General features: G+C 34.5%; 1 protein-coding gene across 4 annotated transcripts in view; it reads left to right on the top strand.

The window, feature by feature from the left end:
• Positions 1-13,518, top strand: part of LOC130798146 (solanesyl-diphosphate synthase 1, mitochondrial-like) — a 30,150-nt gene that overhangs the window by 6,037 nt on the left and 10,595 nt on the right. For 3 of the 4 annotated variants that reach the window (XM_057661029.1, XM_057661028.1, XM_057661027.1), the window contains exons 4-6: positions 7,943-8,023; positions 8,137-8,208; positions 10,589-10,744. In XM_057661029.1, coding sequence (XP_057517012.1) covers positions 8,009-8,023; positions 8,137-8,208; positions 10,589-10,744 — 243 coding nt within the window. In that variant the 5' untranslated portion in view covers positions 7,943-8,008. Of the gene's footprint in view, positions 1-1,804; positions 1,883-7,942; positions 8,024-8,136; positions 8,209-10,588; positions 10,745-13,518 lie in introns of all 4 variants that reach the window. The other variant, XM_057661026.1, reaches the window with a different exon arrangement.

The following is a 13,518-nucleotide window of genomic DNA, read 5'->3' as shown; positions in this document are numbered from 1 at the left end:
CGCTTTACTTGTCCCATTTGGTTTTTCAACACTATTTATCAATCACCCTTATTATGTGATTTGTTATTAATCTATAAGTTACAACATAGTCATGTGGGTTCTTGTTTAATTCGTTTTATTGTAAATTTTATTAATATCAACTTTTTATAATTTTTACTCAAGCACAATTAGAGATATTTAAGATTAAAAACGTGCATTGGCAAATGTGCCAAAACCAAATGGGACAAGTAAAGATAATAGGAGGGAGTAGTAAATAAAAATAAGTGTATGATCAATTGATCCATCATTATTCTTAATTGGACTTTAGAAAAAATTGAAGTATGATGGGGAGAAATAAAACACATAAAAGAATTAGTGGGCATGTCATAATAAATGTTGTCAACTTGTCAATCAATAAAAAATACTCAACTACTATATAATGAACAAAAGGGTAAAAAGAAAACAATACCTTTCTCATATACCTTTTGATCCAAGATCGAGTGTTCATAGGCCGGTTACGTTGGTTCTTGAAACACTTGGGTTTAAAACATTTTTTCACAAGTCAGAATTTTTTACATGCTTAATATGGGATCACAAATAATCACATGGTACAAAATTTAAGGGTGGCATCATATTGGTTCATGTTGGTCCATAATATTACCTATTTTATTTTCATATTTTATTATGTTTATCTAATGAAAAACTAAGAAAATCAAGGGTCTAATACATGAATAGGATTGTTCAGTTTTAATGTATTTGGGGGATGAATTTGTTTATTATGTATAGCTAAGGGCAGTGGCAGATCCAAGGTTCAGAGTTCCACGGGGCACCATCAAATGAATGAAATTTTATGAAAATTGTTCGTCAACTTCGACAGATTTTCTTTTGTAATCAAAGCCTTTTTTCAGCCCACAATTCAAAAAACAAAACTTCAATGTGCAAGGGATAAATAAATTTCAACAATGGCTTAATTTTAAGATTCAATTTCAACAAGGGATAAATAAACAAAACTTCAATGTACCTCTGCAATGTGGCCAAATACATTATCTTTATCTTTTGTGGCATTAAAGAATTCTGCATTTGCTTCATGCTTCTTTACAACGCACATTGCAAGTTGGGTGATGCAAAGTACATGCGTGATATGTTATAAGTTGCATATAGAAAACTCCTCAAAAACTCTACAATTTGGTTATACGAAAGCTTACCATTTGCAATTTCTGATACATCAAACAAGAGGAGAGATCTATGGTGTGTAATTAAATGGTACTTTAGGCAACGGTTGACCTCTTCTCAACACCAATGAACTTATCGAACATACTCAATCTAGAGCATAGCAATAGCTTACCAGACACAACCAAAAAAATAGGTTCAGATTGAAAGCATTGAAAAGAATGACAACCTTTTTTCCCTTTCTCCTCTCTCGATTTGCTTTTTTTCTTTTGTTTTTTTTTTTTTTACTTTCTTTAACATATATAGCAAGCCATGTAAGTAGAGGCATGATTTAACATTGAAAAATATTCAATTAACAAACACATTAGCATTACTAAACGCATTAATAAACACATTAACATAACAAACACAATAACAAATACATCAACATTAACAAATGTTCAATTATTCAAAGTAGATAAACAAAAAAAAAAAAAAAAACAAGGACTAACTTTCTAACAATTTTCAAGATTAAGATTTAGATTAACGATTACAACATTAAGATTAAGATTAAGATTAAAGATTAGAACATAAAGATTAATATTAAGATTAAGAGTGAAAATACCTTAAAAATCAAAATTCTGATTTTTAGGGTTTGTTTTGTGAATGGTGGCAGCCGACTGCTGAAAGCACACAAGCGCTTGGGGAAGGAGGCAGCTGGGGTAGGCAATCGGTCGGCGGCAGAGCTGTGGTGGTAGTTTTTGATTTTTTAGGATTTTATCTTTTAAAGAGAGAAGGGAGTCTTTTTGAGAGCATTTTAATTTGTGAAAAGTGAAACGCGCGTTCTGTTCCTTCCCCTAGATTTTGAATTTTGAATTTTTTTAAAATCCCCCTAGGGCACGTGTCAGGGGTTCCCATGAATAGATCCGCCCATGGCTAAGGGGCAATGAATATATCTTCTAAATATCAACATAATTGCTTGAAGACTTTTGGTACATGAACTCTTATTCATTCATGAATTTGTTTACCAGCAAAGGGGATGTATTGACCGAAAATAAGGGATGTATTTTAGAGCTTCTAGTATCTTGTATTAGCCCTATAAATAGGAGTCTTGATGTGATGTAAAAATCAGAATGTTGTTATGCTTATTATAAACTTTGAGTTTATTTCTCTTGGTCATCTTTGTATTTGTCCAAAGAATCAAGATTTCCATTAATACTTTGAGTTTATCTTGAGTGTTAATCTAGGGGAGATTGAGTGTGTTCTTGTCTCTAGCCTAAATCCCAAATCATCGAGTTTGTTTTGTGATTTGGCTCTTATCCTTCTGTTCTTTTTTTCTGTCTTACAAATAAAAATTAATCTAAGTGTTCTCTTGATTACACTTACATTATTTGGTATTAGAAGCTTTTGGACTTTGGTGGATCGAAATGGCGTATTTTTTTTAAAAAAATGGTTGTTTGTGGCTAATAGTCTCGGCATATGGTGTAAAAAAAAAATTTTAAAAAATAAAATATTGAGACAATGGGCACTAATGGAGATCTTGCAGATATGTTGCGTGTTATTTTTAAAAAATTACATAAGTTGGAGAGGAAAAATTAAGAAATAGTTGCTGAAAAAGAAAGTCAAAATGCTCAAATGGATATTATGGGTGAATTATTGTTAAAAACATCTAATAGAATCAATGAAAATATGAAATGGAGGAAGAAGATGGTAGTAGTGTAGGAAGTTTTCGAATTTTTGATGAAGGTAGGGGGTTGAAAATAGATCTTCCGAAGTTTGATGAAGTCATGATAGCGAATCATTTCTTGATTGGCTACGATAAATTGAACCGTGTTTGAATACAAGGGGTATGATGATAAAAAAAAAGTTTAAGCTTGTTGTGCTTAAATTTGCAAAACTTGCTACTTTAGGGTTTGAAAATTTCAAAGTTAATAGGAGGAGAGCCGAAAAAGAAAAGGTAGATTCATGGGAAAATTTGAAAAAACAAAAGATGAAAGATAAATGGGTGAGTAAGGAGTATGAACAGGAACAATATTTGAATTAAACTCATCTTTCACAAGATAATGGCATGTGTGTGAAAGATACATAAAAGAATTTGAAAAACTTTGCTTAATATGTGATTTGTAGGAGAAAGAAGCCTTTGAAATTGCTTAATTTGTGAAAGGATTGTCTAAAACAATCAATAGAAAGGTGGAAGTCACTCACTACACTTATTTTAGTGATGTGTCCAAATTGGCTCTGAAATATGAAAGCCAAGACAAAGAAGAGAAAGAGAAGGAAAAACCAGAGAACTCCTTACAAAAATACTTCGAAATTTACTCCTTCATACTCTGAAGGGGGCACCTTTCAAAGTAAAGCAACATCATGTGGTTTGAAAAATGATTTAAAGAAAGAAAAGGCTGTTGTTACCCCCAAGTGAATTTGCTTTAAGAAGAAAATGTTTCAAGTGTCATGGAAAAGGGCACACTCTAGCAAGGCTGTTTTGATTGCTACTCAATGTGCTATGATGGATGAAGAGGAACAAAGATACAATTTTGTTTTTGAGGAAGTGGAGAATGAATACGATGAAGAAATACAACCAGAAGATGAATATAACATGATGGTAGTAAGAAAAGTGTTGTTTAGTGAACCATAATCTGATTTGAGGCAAAGAAATAACTTGTATCATACTAGATGCAAGATTGGTGAGAAGACTTACAATGTGATTGTTGATAGTGGTGCTCAAACCGATGTAATCTCAACGGAGGCGGTGAGTAAATTGAAGTTGACTACTAGAGATCATGTTGAACCATACAAACTGAATTGATTGAATGATAGCACTAGAATAAGGATGAAGAAATAAGTCCTAGTCTTTTATTCTATTTGAAGCTTTGAAGATGAAATGTGGTTTGATATACTACCCATGGATACTTGTCACTTGTTGCTTGGAAGACCATGGCAATTTGACCATAATTCAGAGCATAGAGGACAAAGTAATGAATATGTTATAACCACTAAGGATAGTAGAAAAGTTAAATTAATTCCCTTACCCCCTAAAGTTGCGAAAAAAGAAAAAGGAAAAAGAAACTCTCTTGTGACTTGTAATGAATTTAAAAAATAGTGGAAGAGAATGGTGAAGGGTATGCTTTAGTTGTAAGGAACAAAGATACAAAAGCTACTTCTTGTGATAACTCGTCATCCTTAAATGAGTTATTGGAAGAGTACAAAGATGTGTTCCCTGATGACTTGTCCAAGGGCCTCACCCCAAATAGAGACATTAAGCATGCCATTGACTTGATTCAGGAGCACGTTTACCAAATTGAGCCGCTAATAGATGCAAATCGGATGAAGATAAAGAGTTTGAGAGGCAAATGAATGAGTTAATTGAAAGGTGTTATGTGAGAGAAAGTCTTAGTCCTTGTGTTGTTTCTATGTTGTTTTTGCCTAAGAAAGATGATACGTAGAGAATGTGTGTTGATAGTCGGTGCATAAATAGCATTACCATCAAATACCATTTTCAGATGCCTAGGTTGCAAGACATGCTTGACAAGTTGAGTGGAGCCTTAGTCTTTTCCAAAATAGACTTAAGGAGTGGATATCATCAGACGAGAATAAGGAAGGGGATGAATGGAAAACTGCTTTCAAAACAAAACAGGGGTTATATGAGTGGTTAGTGATGCCATATAGGCTTTGCAGTGCTCCTAGTTCTTTTATGAGGTTGATGAATGAAGTTCTCTGTCCGTTTATCACTAATTTTGTTGTTGCTTACTTGAATGATATTTTAGTGTATAGTAAAATAAATGAAGATCATGTGGTACATTTGAGGAGGTTGTTTGAAAATTTGAGAGAAATGAAGTTATACGGGAAGCTTGAGAAATATGTATTCATGAATCCTAGTGTAGTGTTTAAAGGGTACATTGTGACTGGGGAAGGAGTCCTTGTTGATCCAGAAAAGGTGGAGGCAATGAAGTCTTGGTTGGCTACAACCAATGTGCATGAGGTCAGGAGTTTTCATGGACTTGCAACATTCTATAGGCGGTTCATTTAAAAAATTCTCAACCATTATGGCTCCTATTACTGAGTTGACCAAAAAAAGGAGAGTTTGAATAGGGATAATATGCTCAAAATGCTTTTAAAAAAAGGAAAAACTTGCTTTGTAATGCTCCAATACCTAGGCTTCTTGATTTTAATATGTGTTTGAGGTGAAGTGTGATGTAAGTGGGGTTGGAATAGGGGTTGTCCTTATTCAAGATAACAAAAAAAAAAAAAAAAAAAAAAAAAAAACAGTGAGTTACTTTAGTGAAAAGTTGAATGGGGCTAAGTTGAATTATTCTACTTACGATCGTGAGTTTTATGCCATAGTTAGAGCTCTTGATCATTGGTCTCACCACTTAAGACCAAAATCATTTGTTCTTCATTCTGATCATGAGGCTTTAAAATTTATACATGGGCAACAAAAGCTAAACAAAAGACATGCAAAATGGGTAGAGTTTTGTAACATCTAAGGCTCCCGAGATAATCAAAACATATCAAAGAAGGAGGATACGAAGTCAATAGGTGACATGTTAGTTTGTTATTTTGTTATGTTTTTAGCGGGCCTTTATTCTTGTTAGTGGGCTCAAGGTCTTAGGCTTAGAAGGCTATAAATAGGGATAGCCTCTCATTGTATGATCTTATCTTGTAATTGGAATAAGAATTCAGAAATAAGGACTTTATACAACACTCGAAGTTGTGTGGGAGTTTACACAATACTCGAAGTTGTGTGGGAGTTTATACGACACTCTAAGCCGTGTGTTAATCCTTGTGTTCTTTTGGTGTTTGTTCTTTTATTGCTCTCAACAAGAGAACGCAGGCAGCAAGTGTCACAACAGGTATCAGAGCGGTTCATTTGATCTATGACAATGGGTAATCCGAATGCTCCGGGAAGGTTGGAAATTCTGGAACAAGAAATGGCAAAGATCAAAGAATTTGTTATGGGGTCGGGAAGAGATGAATTAGTGACCACAGTGGGAGAAATCGCCAAGAAACAAGACAAAACGGAACAAATCTTGGCCATATTAATGGAGGGACAAGCCAAAAACTCTCCATTACAAAGACTGGTCAAAAAAATCTCTTTTCTTCTTATGGGTTTAGCGATACACATAAGGCGCACACTTTTGTGCGCTTTTTTTGCTCCTTGTGCTTTTTGCACTTTAAGTTGATGAAGGAAAAAATGACTTTAGTAAGTTGTTATATAATAATTAGACAAAAAAGTTGTCTTTTGAAAAAGGATTTGCTCTTTTACAATTTTACAACTTTGTGGACCTCACTCTCTAGTCTCACCCGATTAGGTACAATCTATTTTCTTTATTTCTTTTCTATCGTCTTTGTAATAGATTCATTTTTTTATTCTATTTGAATTGTCATCATTTTTCTTCTCTTCTTATGGCTTCTTAGATTTTTAATCTTTCGGATTTTCTTTTCTTCAATAATCAATCTATTGTCTATGTTTTTTTTTTTAAATTATTCTATTTTTCTTCTTTCAATGCTCTCTACTATTTACGTGTCTTTAGATTTTTATTGCTTTTTCTAAGTTATATATTTTCTTTATCAAAATAAACTATTATCCATCTCACGACAACATTATATTTTGGTAAGACAATATCAAACTTTAAGAGCCCTTTTTCCTAGACTATATAATCTATCCACCGTACATAGGCAAAAATTCTGTCTTTCATGTTCTATAGTTCAGCTTACCATTCTAGAGAATTTTCGCCTATCCTTAACTCCTGATAAGAGGATTTGGATTCTTTACTCTTCTTTGAGTGACTCATGCACCTCGCTTTTTTAATCGTTGCCTCATAATTCTTTGCTTCATTTCTCTCTCCAAAATGATCTCAGTACCCAAGATTCCCTTTATAATTAGAGCTTTTTATTGGCTCATGGTCCCTGGGCTAGCTCAACCCAGCAAGCAATGGGTATTGCTTTGTGTTCTCAGCAAGAAAACCATTAACATGGATACACCAAATACATAGTAGCTTTGCCTTTTGACGTCATTCTACAAGTTGGAAAAGTGCTTCCGTTGATCATTCAAGAGTGAATGCTTTGGTGTTTCTTAATGCTATTTTTGCTTTTATATTGATCCTGCAGTGAACATTTGTATGTTAGCTGAACTTGTGTATCCATTTGTTATGTCACCAGATGGAATTTTTTTTTGTTTTCTTTTTCTTAGACCTTTGTTTTTAAATTTCAGGGTTATCGCTTAAGTTGAATAATATGTTTTCGCTAAATGGAAATCTTGTATTCCTTAAGTAGAAATTTTTGAGAACCAGCTGTGGCCTCGTGCTTTGATGAAAATCTGTTGTATGTGTGTGTTTAGGGCACGCGCATGTCATTTGATGAGTTACTCTGTCTTCTTTTCCATGCGGGGCAACAGGAACTAATATTAGGTCATCATAGGTTACGGGGTGGGTGTTTCGAGAGTTTCTGAAATTAGTGAGACTTAAAACATGCGTAATCTGTTTTGCTGTTAGGACATGTTTTTTTTTTTTCTCTTTGCCCTTTTGTATTTCCTGAAAAAAAAGCTGTAAGCAATTACAGTATCCAATATAGGCATCTGTTTGTTGCTTTTGAATAATTGTTGATGGGTATGCCCATAAATGGTTTTTGTTTAGTTAATGAAGTGGTAATAAACTAAAAAGAAAAATGCTTAAGTCACAATTCTAATTGTTTGTTTTTGTTTGATTTTAAACACATATTTCATGCTGGCTTTATTTCTTCTGATAATCGCATTTTTTATTCATGGTTCTAAGTGTGTATATTTTTTTGTTTTAAAGTTGCTTAAATCCTTTTGCAGGACCAATCAGATCCATTTTCCCTCGTTGCTGATGAATTAGCACTCGTAGCTGATAGATTGAGGTCAATGGTGGTTGCAGAGGTGAACAAGTTACTTGTCCTTGTCCTGTAAATGAATAATAAGTAATTTCTGAATAAGGAATAGGTCTATAGATAATGGAGACTATATGGTGCTTTTTTGTTGGCATCTTGCAGGTCCCTAAATTGGCATCTGCTGCTGAATATTTCTTTAAATTAGGAGTTGAAGGAAAGCGCTTCCGCCCAACTGTATGTGTTAATTGCATATATTCATGGTTTATTCCTCTATTGTGTGCTTTTAAACTGTGAATCTGTGATATAAAGTGACATGATACTAATTGTTTACTTGAAAAATGCGATATCTGAGATAATCTCCAATGATGCTCATAGAGTCATAGTTTACAATTGGTATATTTATATTTTTTCGTGGTTCTGAAGTTTATGCATTTTCTGGTGTATTGAGTCCTACTGTGTAGCTGTAGGACTGGGACATGGTGTCTCCATCACTGACATTGGGCAAAATGATTCTAAAAATATCACCTTTGTGCGATTGACTTACACAAATTCCACCTTTGCATTACATAAGAACAATCCCGCCTTTGCATCAACTAGAAAAATCCCACTTTTAGCTAATAAAATTTAGCCTGCCTTGACCTTTTTGCTCTCACCCAACATCACCGTCATTATCCCTAAGACCACCATTAGCTAATTATTCAATCACAGCAGATCTCTCTGCTCACCTTTCCTGTTGCTCTCCTGTCCAGCAACCTACAAGACTACGATTACCACTCGAAAACCATCCATTGTCCCTTTTCTTTCACTTCACCTTGTTGCTTCCTCCTACTTGCTTCTCACTAACCACTCACCAATGCTTCATTTCTGTCCACCCTCGCCTGGCAAAAGTAGAAAATTTACTCTCTCATTCTAATTGGATTTTGAAAATTTAGAATTTACCCCATCCAAATTAGTAAACTAACTTTTTAAAATTTTGGGAAGAAATAAGTGTTTATTAGGGGGGCGAAGCAGTTCGCAAAACCAAATTGGGGAATAATTAAAGAAGAAACTCCCAGAAGAGAGGAAGAAACATTAATCAATCAATGGTGATGAACGCGGGAGCAAATCACTCTTTGAAATGAATACAGGCCTGTGCTTGCAAACAAATCAAATCCTGTGATTTCTTTGTCCCATTTGTTTTAGAACTGAAAATCCTGTGATTTCTTTCTACCCCTTCAAAATTTGAATCCATTTCAAATTTGAAAAATGTTTGAGTTGATTCATCAATGCGGTGTAACACCTTCAAATTCGAAATGGAAAACTGAGGGTGTAACACCTTCAAAATTTGAACATTTGAAAAATGTGCTAGGAAATCCTCATCTTAGCTGATAAGGGTGTTATTGCCGCGTTGATTCATCAAGGAAACTAGGGCAACTCAAATATCTGTAATCAACCATATTGAATTGCATCCGAAATAGTCTATAAACTATCCAAATGTTAAAAATTCAAGAATCTAATTACATGAACTAAAATGATCTTCTAGGTGATCCTATGATCCCATTATTCCCCACTCTCAAGTCCTACTACCCATTTGCAAAATAGAGAGGAAGATAATACTAGGGAGATGAACTCCCTATATTGGAAAAACCGAGACTCCATTTCATAAAATAATTGATTTGGAAAAACGTTTTTAAAGAATTACTTAAAAATGTGTACTTGCAAAACTAATATACTTTTGAAATGCTGAAGTCACATGATCACATGATCATAAAATTACAAGTAATCGTCATTACTCTCCAATACAACTATTTTCATTTATTTAAAGAGGGACATGAAAGAGAATGCCACTATCTAGTGGAAACCTCATTTGTCTCCTACTTGAGTGGTGGGATTTTGATTACACATCAAACCTTGGTAAATTAGAGCAAGGGACATTGACTGATAGCCTCAAGGCCCTCAACCAACTTTCTCATTAAGGTGATCATTCATCATAGACCAAATGATTTTTTAATTTTTATTATTTAAATTTAATTTTTAACCTCAATTAGAAATTCATCACAGAGATAACGTATCCTTTGACCACATCTTCAAAGTATTAGAAGGATTAATTAATTCAATCTGTCATCACAATCTATCAAAATTTGTTAGTATTTGTGTATTATTTTCCTGGTTTCCGTAAATGATGAAGAATCTCATCCCGAATAGTGTCACTAACAAATAAAAAATTGATAATTTACATTTATTAATGATCATCATCATAAAGTGGTAATATTAATAATAAAAGCATTTGTCTCCAAAAATACAATTTTCATTTTTAATCACAACTTAACATATACTTAAAATCCTATCGGGAATCCAACTGTACGAATTTCCTTCTCTGGATGTTTGGAATCTATTTTTCCACTCTCCTGGCTTAAATCCGGTATCAGGTTTATAATTGTGTGACAGATTCCTCTTCTTATTCCTGTTTGCACGAGTGTATTATGAATTTTATATAGGTCATAATTGACTTAGATCTGCACCTAACTGGGTTTTCAACACGGAATCTTGCTGAACAATTTAAATTTTGATGCACTAGACTTGATTTAATCTTGTCAAAGCATGTTGCTTAGGATTTATTTGCCGTTTCGTGCAGGTTTTACTGTTGATGGGAACAGCTTTGAACATGCCTGTATCTATTTCTTCAGCTGATAGACTATCGCCTGCTGTACCTGTTGTAGTAGTTGATAACCTGGAAGCAGAACTTCGAAGAAGACAGCAGTGCATTGCTGAGATCACTGAGATGATACATGTGAGTATATATAATTATCTGCTGCTTTTCCCTGTTACGTGTTGTTTATAAATGTATGTGGTTTAGGCCAACACTTTGACATAATGTTGTAGGTTTAATTGTTTGGTGTTTTTTTTTTATTTGTGCGTGTGTGGAGGGGGAGGGGGGGGGGGGGTGGGGAAAGAGTGGGATAAAAAAAAATGCTTATGTTTGTATTAAGGCTATCCTTGTCACAATATGTGTGATACATTACTATCTTTTCTTTCTTAATATTATTACCTTAATAATATTTAGTGATGGCCACGGTCCGGGTTGGGCCGGTTTCATGTGGAACCTGATTTGAACGTTTCCGGTTCTGGGCAGTTCCAAACGGTTCCTTGGTGGTTCATGAGGCGGTTCCGGCTGTTCCAACTCCCGGGTCGGGTGGGTCGGACCATCGGTTCCATTCTTATCTTTCCTTTAAATATAATATAAAAATACTATAATAATGCGGACATACCTTTGATGATTACTTGATTATTAGCGAAATTCATTACTTGTCATCGTTATTAAAATATTTACTAAAAAGAAGGAAAAAAAATAAATTAATAAGAAACGATAAAGATGATTAATAAAAAAAAGGGAGAAAATGGACTTGAACTTAGTACCTGAAGGAATATTATGTTGCCTACGTATCCCGAAGGAATCAAAGCCCACGTAGTTCTTTGTCATACATTTTATTTGTAGTTGTTGAATGTTGATTGATCGTTGTCCGATATTCATGATCCTATTCGTCTTCGTCATCATCATCATCTTGTTGGTTAGATGCTTTTGCTGACTCTCCTCCTGACGATGATGTAGATGTATCCATCATCATCCATGGATCATCATCGTTCTTGAGTCCTCGTGTTTGGAGCTCCGCTTGATCTCAATCTTTCTTGCAAACACATATTTGAATAGTATGTGGAGCAAGACGAGATCTCTGTTCATCTAGAACTCTTCTACCTACACTAAAAGCAGACTCCGACGCAATTGTAGAAGCAGGAATTGCAAGGATATCCTTTGCAAATCTCGATAATATGGGAAATTTTATTGATTTTTCTTTCCACCATTTTAAAATATTATAACTACCTTGGTCAAGGTCAAAGTGATGTTTAAGATAATTATCTAGTTCTAAATATGAAGCGGAGGGTAAGGAAGAAGATGGTCCTACAAAACTATCATCTTGGCTTATTATGTTAGCTTTTATGGGATTATAATAAGTGGGACGGGCCGAGACGCTAGCACGTCTAGACGTATCGCGACTTGGGTTATATACACTAGAATAGTAATCATAAAGTTCTGCTAAAAGTTTTTTACAATTTCGAACATAATTATGTACGTCACTAGGCGAGTGATCTAATGATTGGTAGTAAAATCCAATTAATTTAGTAAGGATTTCCATCTTAAAACATGGGTCTAAAATTGTCGCAATTCCATAAATAAAAGGAAAATCAGTTAAATACGTCTTTCACTTGTCCATCATATCTGCAAGAATCAGCTTTAAAAATATATTAGTATCATTATGCGAATGTTTAAGAAGATGATAAAAAATAGTAATACATTCACTTATTACTAAGTGGACGTTTGGTTCGTAAACATATGAAAAAATCTTAGTTGCGTGGACATACGCTTCTAACATTTTCTGTACGCCTATAGCTAGTTCCCGTGTTTCATCACTTATACGGCTATCTGTACACTCAATATACAGTTGTGTTATAACCGGACGATAACCAATAGCCTGTTTTAATAAATCATTGGTTGAGCCTCAACGTGTAGGAGTATCTAATGACCAATACACTTTTTTTAGTTGATAATGGTCACATAATTGCTTATATCTTCTCTTTACCTGTCCAACTCTAGGCCACTTCACTATGTCTCTGATGGGATCTAATAAACCGTTGGGCCGGGTGAACCGGTCCGGTCAGGTTTCCGGTTACGGGGCGGTTCCTTGGAACCAGTGGTCCGGGTGAACCGGCCCGCGGTTCTTTGGTCCGGTTCAGGCGGTTTTTTTACGGCAGTTTCGCGGTTCCGGCAACTTTTTCCGGCGGTTTCATGGTTCCGCGGTTCGGAACCTGTTGCGAACGGTTCCGGTTTCGGGACGGTTTCAAGCGGTTTGGGACCGGTTCGGTTCCGGGTAACCCGCTCCGTGGCCATCACTAATAATATTATTAAAATTTTTATGTTGACCTTGGCCCCCTATTTCTAATTTGATGTTTATGTATTTTGAAATTGCTGCTTTGTATTTCATGAAAATTAATCTATGGCTGAGAAAATGTTTGAGATTACCTGAATAATAATTTTTTTCTTCTGCAAACGTTCAAGATGTTACTTTAAATTAGCTTTGGTTCTTTGTATTTCTATTACAGTGTATGCAACAAAAAAGGACAACTTTGCTTGCAATGTGTATCTGGAGTAATGTTGTAGAACTGTAAGATTATCAAAACCAGATATCAGGACTTATTTTGTGATTAGTTGATAGTGAACATTAAATGTGATTTTCCTTGTTACATTTTTCCCTGCTCCCTTAACTTATGTATGTATTAATCAAAACATTTGATTTTGTGTTTTATTTCATTAGGCTACTGGCCATTTCTATATGGTGCTACTGCTTCTTATGTTGCTATTACCTCCATCCAATAACTATCCCATTCCCATTTTAGGTCTTGTTCTTTCTGTGGTTAGTTTTAACTTTGTATTTCTTAAACTCTTATGAGAATAAATATTTCTGGTGTGTAATTTTATGTAATTTATATATGGTGCATGTTTTTGATATT

The sequence above is a fragment of the Amaranthus tricolor genome, chromosome 13 (assembly GCF_026212465.1).
Source record: "Amaranthus tricolor cultivar Red isolate AtriRed21 chromosome 13, ASM2621246v1, whole genome shotgun sequence".
In the NCBI taxonomy this organism is placed as follows: Eukaryota; Viridiplantae; Streptophyta; class Magnoliopsida; order Caryophyllales; family Amaranthaceae; genus Amaranthus; species Amaranthus tricolor.
The sequence above is the reverse complement of the archived record's forward strand: the minus strand, read 5'-3'. Positions and strand labels throughout refer to the sequence as shown.